Raw genomic sequence first — 10,130 nt, 5'->3', positions numbered from 1 at the left:
AATATGCCAAAAACTGTGCAGTACCTCTATTACACTTTTACAGAGCTTTTAAGTTATTGATGTTTATTTTGTTTAAATTTTTATTTATAAATTCTGGTGTCGTTTCATAGAGAACTTTTTACAATATTTCTCCAATCGATAACACTGCATTAGAGCATTTCAGATAATCAATAGAGACATACGTTATTTGTAAAGGTCAATTTTCATCAAACGTCAAAATAAAGCCTTAAATTGTCCACAATTTAAAACAAAACCTATTTATTGCAAACAAACTAACGTCTTTGTGTTCTTAAAACATTTCCTCCTTTATTTTTGCAATTGGATGATAACGATTATGTCAAAAAAACTGTATACATGTATGAGTATCAAATGATGTTGATAACATTACAGTTGACGTTGTTGTTAATGGTGCCGATATTGAGGCTTCTGACGAAATCTTTTGTGATGTTATTGCTGTTGTTGGTAAACTTTTATATGTTGTTGGTCGAATTTTAATCACTGTTTCAAATCAAAAGGTCAATGATATTTCCAAAAAGCATTGATTATTTTAATCTCTATTTTTCATGAGGTTTCATAAAAGACATGACAACAAAATCGAGAGGTTATTGAACCTGGCAACAAAATCTGTTATCAAGAGTGCTGCTTTAAAATTGTATGAACAGGTTGGCAGTTATTAAAAAAAACTGATCAAAATAATGAAGATATTGTTAAATATCCATAGTTCCTTCCAGGTCATTAACATATTTTAGGGTACGTATTTCTAGTAGGATGTCATATCAATCAAAACTTATCTCTTTGATTTTGTTTGATCTTTGCACATGAAAAAGTACATTTTTTTCCTTAGAAATCTTATCTTTGTAATTGATTAATTGTTTTCCTACAAGTTTATGTACCAAACTGCTTTAATGGGTATGGTCAAGAGTTATTATAATCATTGCAATTAAAAAAAGTTTTGTTCTTAATAATACTTGATTAAAAACTGACACTACCATTTTTGACAAAGAAGTGTATCCTTTTATTAGTCGACAACAGACACTTTCCAGTTTGTTGAATACCCTAATAAGCGTTGTTAACAACACAGCTTGAAAAAAAAGAATTTAAAAAGTTCAGTTAAAATTGTGGCCATGACTTTTAAATACAAATCAAGAAGCCATTGTCAATAACCTCAAAATCCTCTTGTTTAGGTGAAATGGTGAAGTGAGATATTTGTTCTATGTTTTGTAAAATATATATATATATTTTTACCTTTCAATTTTAATTCGAACCCTTTGGAAGTGAAATGATCATTATTTGAAACAAGTTTGATTAAAAGTCGATGTCCTTGGGTTGTTCTGTTAATTTCCAACATCCCACATTGTTTAAAAACTTGAAAGTTTCCAGTGAGAGAATTGGCTTCTTCAATCTGTTTAAAAAAATTTTCAAACAATAGCACCGTATATTAATGTTTCTTTCTCATTTCTTACAACATAATAACAAAACTGATTTTTATTAACATTAAAAAATATCAAGGTTTTATCAATGGCGATACTAATATGTTAATTTACTTTCTGATGGAATCACAAACCTGCAAATAATCTTCACAAATAACATGATATTTTTGGATATCAATCTTTATCTTGATCAAAATTTCTTCTGTTGTGTATGGTGCAGTAACAAGCCACTTATATGTCGTGTCTCTAGAGTAGTTTTTATTCGGGTAACCCGGGGACTGGATAATGACTTCTTTATATGATGGGAGATGTGTGTGATAAGCAAACTCTTTCATGGATGAGATTCCTGATAAACATAGTTCTAGTTAAATCATGAAATGAGAGTTTTTTTCAAATCAAAAACTATATTTTCTAAATTTCAGATTCAGACTACAAAAACTACTTAAATAAAAGTGGAAGTAGGTTTTCTTGTCGTTGCTTTAAAGGGCTAATACATATTATTGCTACAATTTTGTTTATAATCTTATAAACCCACATCATTGAAAAATGGGTTGTATACCTAAGCTGTGAATGAGACATAACTAACTGCTGCAATAAACTTGCACCTACTTAAAAACGATTTTATGAAAATATGCTATCGACTCTGAATCTCCTTAATTTAAATCACATAATTTTAAAATACCACGTTCGGCAGTAGAATTTAGTTTATGACATTAATGAAATGTTTATAAAACAACAGGTAGTTACAATAGTAAATGCAGACGATAATCGAAACAAAAATTTAAAGCATCTTATTCACGAATGTTTAGAATCGGTGTCATAGTGGTGTAGCATATAATGTTTACAAAATGGTCATGAATGGGACGGAGTAAATGTCTTGTTAACTGTCGATATATAGTTAAAGATCAAATACAAATAAAAGCTTGAGGATTTTAAATTATTTTACAAAAGAAAAATCAATTACTTTTCGGACAGATACTGTGATTCGATCAACGTGTTGAGCCATTTCTATACACGGATCATCGTGGTAATTATGATGACCTTTATAGCATAGATTCATTTGGCTTGTTTTCTTTTTTTTCTTTTTTGCAAAATGCTCGAGCATATCAAACATACATGGTACATGTAGATAAACAACTGATAGTATTCATTTTAGATTAAACTATTTTTATAAACTATCCTTAAACGTGTTACGTCACAATAAAAAGGTAGATTACTGTAACACATTTTGATTTTTTATTGGCTTAATGAAAGAAGTAATTGAAACGAATTTACCTTGTAAAACTACTTCAAATCCTTTGGAAGCAAAAGAATCGTTGTTTGAAACAAATATGATTAATAGTCGGTGTTCCTTTGATGTAATGCCTGTTACTTTTCTTCCACATTCATTAAAAATAGTTGATGTTGCAGCTGGAGCATTGATTTCTTTAATCTTTCAATAAAAGAATTAAATCAAAATGGACCTTAATTTGTAATATGTTTTCAAAAACTAGTAGAAAGTGAAGCAATGCTCATATTATCCCAAATTGGACGGAGGGCACAATATTCTTTTCGGTTAAACAAGGCCACGTGTTAATGTTTCTACCTAGAATAACCTAATCGTATGTCTTATATAATAAAATATTTAAAATACATAAGTTCTCAAAAATTTCCAAATTTAATAAAGCTGAACGTATTTGAAAATCATCGAAAAATTTCAAGTAGTTCACATGTTAAATTTTCTTGTCTTTCTTTCTTGTTTTTTTTATTTTCTAGTTTAAATACTTAAGACTTATAAATAAACATGCATCTAATTAAAAATTTTGTATAGCTAAATAGAATTGGACATAAAAAATTAAGTAAGTTTAATTTGCATGGATAGTATGTACCTAAAAACCCGTCCTTGGCAAATGCGGATAATGTACGGTAGTGAAACATTTAATGAGGGGTATACTAAAGATAGAAATTTTGAATACAAAAAGAAAAACAATATCTGAAATCAAATATTAATTCAATTGTTGAAATTAAGATAAAAATAATCAATGGACGACAGAAATTGAACAAACCAACTAAAATGGATATATCTAAGTGCAAATAATCACCATGATATCCTATTAAGACGACATTATTCTTTACAACTATAAAAGGTATACGACATCAGATAAACAGCTCTGGCGAATGGACACCCTACTCTTTATTTCATGTTTTTGCAGTGATTATATTCATCATATATTTACATTTTCCAGTGTCTTTGCCTGTGATAACACTACGTATCAATTTTGAACTATATAACACATAATACAAATGACGCCAAATTGAGGCGCCAGCGGGGTTTGCTCATTTATATCTAAATGTTTATTTGTACGATGGCAAAAAATTATATATTAATATAAATAATAAGGAATCATTCTTTGAATATTATGAGGTGATAATTTTGGTCGGGCGTGATCAAATCTATCATAAAGCCCTTCGGGCTTTATTGGATTTGATCACGCCCCAACCAAAATTATCACCTCATAATACTCAAAGAATGATTCCTTATTCCTTATATGTATTGTTTTTCATGTTCAACTTTTATATTCATAGAATTCATTGTCCTTGTAACGTCATCAGATTGCGTAATTGAACAAAAGTTCATTTCTGTAAAAGTCAACAAATGATAGGCGTAAAATGCGATTTGTCTGAATTGAATTTATAAAACTATTGATTTCAAAATGATCTAACTTACTCTCAAAGGGAACTTAGGTGTGCTTTACATACGCGTGTTTAAGAAAAGTTTTACGACAAAGACGTCGATGTAGAACGGTTTAACGGTAATCTGTATAAAATCGCTTCATATTGACATTTAAAACAGTAAGATATTTCAAGTGCAAGTAGGATCAATTCTTACTAATTAATTTTTTTCTGTGAATTAATTTACTTTCTGTGTAAAGAGATTTTCAACGTTTACGACCGCAAGTAGACTGCAAGCCCCGGAGGTATTCACACCTCTGAATATCAATCCCCGACCTCACCTGATTTTTACAACCGGCTAAAAATGTTCGGCCTTAGAGAGTAAATAATGTTTAGCTTTGCTAAAACACAAAAATGAATATATTAAATTATTTTTTGAAACACAAACCAGTAAATAGTCTGAGCATCTGTTAGACTGTCTGTATATATCTATCTTAATTTCAATAGATATGGACGCTGTTATGCCATAGGAATTAATGTGCCATCTGTAGGTCGTGTCTTTCGTGTAGTTAAGGTCTGGATAGCCGGGAGACTTGATTGCCACACTTTTTGATAGGGGCAGGGTTAGATATTCAACTTTAAAATCCCTTGATGACACATCTAAAATATCGAAGGATAACCATATTCATAAGCATTGTCAATATCTTTACATAATACTGCAAAATAATTAATGATTTATTTTCTTTTCCAAAACGGATGATAAAAAACGAAAAACAAAACCACACATTCTCGTTGCATAGTATTAAAAATTAGAAAGCTAAAATATGGCTTAACTTTTAACCGGACTCATGACCATGTTATATAATTATAGCTCCGCTGCAGTAACTACCAGACGTACAGCATTTGAAATCAACATCCGCACAAAATTGTTGTTTCAACTTAAAAAGAACATAGAATGTATAGCACGTCAGTTTTTTAACTTTTAGTTTTCAAGTTTTCCTGACACGAGTGATTGTAAAACTTGTTCTTTTGGAAATCTCGCATAAACCTGTTGATTGAAGTACATGCAATTTGCATTTAAATCAACGACTATTTCAAGATATCAAAAAATTGTCGAGGTAGGACATCCTGCAGAGAAAACGGTAATAAACTAGCTTTATGTCATATAATGATTAATTAGAATTCAGAAGATGCATTTAAGGCCTTCAATTTAAGGTCTTCTAATGACTACATAACACCCTGTGTATGGACAAATATCGCACCGTAAATTAAAACATATTATTAATTGTTTGTTATTATACAAACAATTACAGTGCTGCTATCGTGAAAGTTGACAAAACTATCCTATCCTATCCTATATCCTGTATCCTGCATCCTATCCTGCAAATAAGCTCTATCCTATCCTATCCTATCCCATACTTTCAAAATATAGGAATGCAAGTTAAATGAAACGAAATTTAAAAATAAAATGATTTTATCAATTAATGTAGTATTAAAAATGAATAATTAAATCTTAAAACCGAATATTCATCGAGCGGGGTAACTTACTTACCTGTACTACGGTAAAATTAAATCGTACGCGGGATGGACACAATAACGAAAACAAACAAGTAAGCGATTAGATTTTTGATTTAATTACATTTATGCATAAAAAAAACAGATAAATAACTTTGATGCACTTATTGAGCAACTGTTTAGTCACATATTTTTATCAAATTATTTTCTTATCACATATAACTGAGCGTAATTCTCATTATTCGAGCGATTCGTTCGGCGATAAATTTAAACACGATCTGAAAATAAATAATTCCTTTAGGAAGTTTATATCGTTCATAGTTAAACCACTCGGAGTTATTTTTGAAGTATAAATTCTTAAGCATTTATAGCTTGCTAACATTTATTAATTCGATATGTTTAGGTTAATATCGGACAGAAATATGCGTCCCTGTTATTGGGAATCGGAAGAAATTATATGAAACTTGAAGCAATGTCTGTTTCTAGTATACATGTTTATCTTTTAAAATGCCAAATTAGTCGTTTATAAATCAAGCTTTTATTAATTTACAGACTTTAAATGAAGTAAATACGGAAATCTATTTAAGACGTTGTCAAATGTTGCAACGAATTCTCGCAGTAACTCCGTACTTGCGTACGAATTGACAAAGATGTAGCGCCGACATTTTAGCGCGAATCAATGTTATGCACCGCGTTCTTGATATAATAATTATTCCTAAATGGTTTAACTTGTAAAACGTATTAAATTGACATTGAAAATACATTGTTTAGCCAATTTTCGTTTCGCAAAATAACTCTGAAATTTATACTCGAGTCTGATTGGCTACAGAATGCAGGATAGGATAGGATAGGATAGAAATTAACTTTTATATTTCTATCATGTATCGTGCATCCTGCATCCTATCCTATCCTATCCTTGTCAACTTTCAGGATAGCAGCACTGTATCAGACATATACTTACATGTAAAATAGAAAACCGCCACCAATGCTTGCTTCAGAATTATTATATTTTTGACCGTTTTATAGCACCAAAGATATTCTTTTTTTACAAACCAAGACTTCAATGCAACTTCTGGTCAATGACTGAAACAGTTATATACTAGCAAACAAGGAACAAACGCCGGAAAACCGTATATTTTTATTATCAATTTCATTAAATACCATTCATTTATCTTGACCTCTGACTCACATCACAGGATGTACAAATTCAGAAAAAGATCACTTTTTGTGTAAAAGAAACCAAACCTTACATTGTACGATATATGATAAGTAAAACAAATGAAAATCTAAGTTTAAAAAATTATTCATAGTTGATAACAATGAATAAACAATCTGCGTTTTCAACATCACAACATTTTTCTCATTTTTGCTATTAATCTTAATAAACAATTTTTTTAAGAAATGTTATATTACATGTTTTTTTAAAAGTGATATGCTTTTACACTAAATGAAAAGCATATTTTTCTAAAATAATTTATAAAAAAACCGGTAAGGGGGAAACAAGGGTGTGTTCAAGCATTGGCTGGTAAATTGTTTCAAGGAATGGCAGGAGCGTGCAGAGAATGACAGGTATAGCGCCAAATGAAGGAGGGTGACAGGAAAGAAATGTTCTACGGGGATATACCAGGGGTAACAGGAAAAACACATTGGTGTACAGAAGGGACAGGGTGAACAGGAAATATGAACAGGTAATGACGGGGATATTTCACATGTAAATAGAGAGTCATGAAATAGGCATAGGATGTCTCGAAAACCCAGGGCTTGACCGCGAAGACGCTGATTTTAAATTTAGAGATATGTTTAGATCCAAGAAAATTATAACACATCATGGATTTCATGGTGCCTACAAGTTATATCTAAAAATGTTTTATTCCTTGCTTCATATAATTACATGTATGTACAATTCATAATTTGCATTTGCAATTTGATGGATGCCTAGTTTTTGACAGTTAATATTAACATTTCCTATTGTCTTTGCTTGAAAACAATACAAATCGATTTCGTAGTATAGTGCAATGCATTCCATTAAAGACTATTTTAATATTTAACCGTACATTTGCTTAAGATCATATAAAATTAAGTAATAAGGATTCATTATTGGAATACTATGAGGTGATTTAATACGGTCAGGTGTGATCAAATCTATCCTAAAGCCTTTCGAGTTTTATTAGAATTTATCACACTGACCATATTTGATCACCTCATAATATTCAAAGAAAGATTCCTTATTCCCTTAATGAAAATTTTAAAAAAAAATCGATCATACGTTGATCCACATTAAAGCGTTGTCTATTTTAAACAGGATCTGTGTTAAAACTGCTCACTTTATGACAACAAATTATATGTGTGATAAAGTGAAACGTGGACATTGCAATTGGATACTTGAAAAATTGTACTGATATTGTTTTAAGAAATATATTGCTTTACAATTGTGTACTTTTTGTCACATTGATTATTACTCACGGTTTTTAAGTTACATAAAACTATTCAAAAAAAGAAAAAATAATTTCCTTGTACATATTTTAATTTACAATGCCTGTTGATAAAGTTTTGTTATGAAACGGGACGGAAATATAACTGATTACGTTGTTCTCACTAAAGAATAGAAATGCTCAACCATTTCCTTATATAGGGACACTTGTTACATTACAGCTGTGGAAAACATTATTACATTTTCGACATTTTTTCATAATGTACCAAAATTAGAATAGCATTGCATAATGAAATCAAAAGGATATGAAAAAGAGGTGACCGTACTGAAAAACAGTGTGCAAAGGACTATGTGCGGTTTTATGCATTATTTGCCCCCAAAATCCAATTTTTACAAAGAGCTTTAAAAAAAAGGGTGAAAGATAGTTAAAATCATATTGGAAATAAATGTGTAAAAGGTAATCACCACAGTGACGTCATAATGTAGAAAAGACGTCATGAAGATTGCACTATTTTGATAAATTGATGTTTTGTAGCAAAATATGGGTGTTTTCCGATGGTTTTTCGACTGGGAAACATCGAGCGCATGCTTGCTCAAGTACCATTTTTTAGTATAATTCGTATAACTGTATGAAGAAAAACGTATGTTAAAATAGCACTTGAGCAGACCTGCGCTCTATACTTCCTAATGCAAAATAGAGAGCAAAAATGAGAATTTTTTCATTTGTTTGCCTATTTGCGGAAATTAGTCATTTAGGTGACGTCATATATAACAGCGAATGAGTAATAATGACTAAAATCAAGATTAAAGTTATTGGCAACCTCTGTACAATGATTTTTGAAGATTTTATTTTTATAATATACTATTTTAAAATTGGTTGAAATCGGGGGCAGATATTTGACAATACCGCACATAGTCCTTACATGTATTAAGATAAAAAATCATTATGAAAATAAATATATAAGTAGAGAATTAAGCTAGATATTTTGTTTTAGATTAATATAGTTTAAAACAGACTTAATAACAACAATATGTAGCATTTAAAAGATAAGTAACCGTATGTTTGAAATTAAGAAATAGAGATAATACGTTCAGTTATATGAAAAAATAGATATTTTATAGAAACTTTGGAGGATCAAATAATTTGGATACTAAAATATGTTAATTAAGGAAACAAAATCGCAGGTCCAAGAACATTTTTGCAACAAACCATGCCAGTGTTTTCGATTTATTATGATGATCTTCATTTGTGTGGGGGGTTTTTTTGCTATCATTTTAATGATCTCACTGACACTTCTGATTTAAAAAAAACTGTCTATATAAAAATCTCCTGTAGTCCCCTGTCATCGCATTCCCCTTTACCTCTGCACTCACACCCTCTCTTAACCATATGCATCCAATTTCTTCCCCATCAACCATCTCCTGTCTTTCCATGTTGGACCCTGCCATCTCATATTCGTCCCTCCAATCCCCTACACACATCACATGTACAACCCTGTGAGCCTCTGTCAACCCCTGTATACCTCTGTCAACCCGTATACAGTACAATTTGTTATGTGCGATTACACATAAAGCAAACTTTTGGAAAAAGGGACGTTTTTAAGCGTCCTGGCAAAATGAAATGTCAAAATTGTTTCAAAATGTTACGGTTATGATGTGTTATTACAGAGAGAGAGAGAGAGAGAGAGAGAGAGAGAGAGAGAGAGAGAGAGAGAGAGAGAGAGAGAGAGAGAGAGAGAGAGATCATCGTCACTCAAAATATTGGATCGCATTTTTTACCCCGTGATCTTTTATTAATTAATAAAAACACAGAAAAATGATATCGAAAATTCAAACTCAATTGCATTTGAAATTCTATTCTTTCAGCATATCAAGAAAAAGTATATAGAACACATTTTTTAATGTAAAAATTAAGCTTTCATTTTATATCAAATCAAAACTGAATACAAATAAAAAAAATTCAAATCAAATGTGACTGAATTCCATCTGTTTTTATTGTTTATTTGTTATCCATGTGGATAATATCTAATTTTGGTTGATTAGAGCTAATTATACATGTATGTATTGATTAATTTTTTAAGTGTTCCTTTTTTATTTTTTGT

The 10,130-nt window shown here is 30.5% G+C and overlaps 1 protein-coding gene across 1 annotated transcript; it reads right to left on the bottom strand.

The window, feature by feature from the left end:
• Positions 1-337: 337 nt before the first annotated feature.
• LOC128163316 (uncharacterized) lies at positions 338-1,765 on the bottom strand. The gene is made up of 3 exons (XM_052826883.1): positions 1,565-1,765; positions 1,246-1,402; positions 338-498 (listed from the first exon to the last, which is right to left on the bottom strand). The coding sequence occupies exons 1-3, from the start codon at positions 1,763-1,765 to the stop codon at positions 338-340; spliced, it is 519 nt and encodes a 172-aa protein (XP_052682843.1).
• Positions 1,766-10,130: the final 8,365 nt, after the last annotated feature.

The sequence above is a fragment of the Crassostrea angulata genome, chromosome 9, assembly GCF_025612915.1.
Source record: "Crassostrea angulata isolate pt1a10 chromosome 9, ASM2561291v2, whole genome shotgun sequence".
NCBI lineage: Eukaryota > Metazoa > Mollusca > Bivalvia > Ostreida > Ostreidae > Magallana > Magallana angulata.
The sequence above is the reverse complement of the archived record's forward strand: the minus strand, read 5'-3'. Positions and strand labels throughout refer to the sequence as shown.

Coding starts and splice junctions, on each gene's coding strand:
- LOC128163316 (XM_052826883.1), bottom strand. CDS start 1,765: ATGAAAGAGTTTGCTTATCACACACATCTCCCATCATATAAAGAAGTC. Junction 1,403..1,564: donor TTTGTGAAGATTATTTGCAG/GTTTGTGATTCC, acceptor TTTTTTAAACAG/ATTGAAGAAGCCAATTCTCT. Junction 499..1,245: donor GTTCGAATTAAAATTGAAAG/GTAAAAATATAT, acceptor GATTTGAAACAG/TGATTAAAATTCGACCAACA.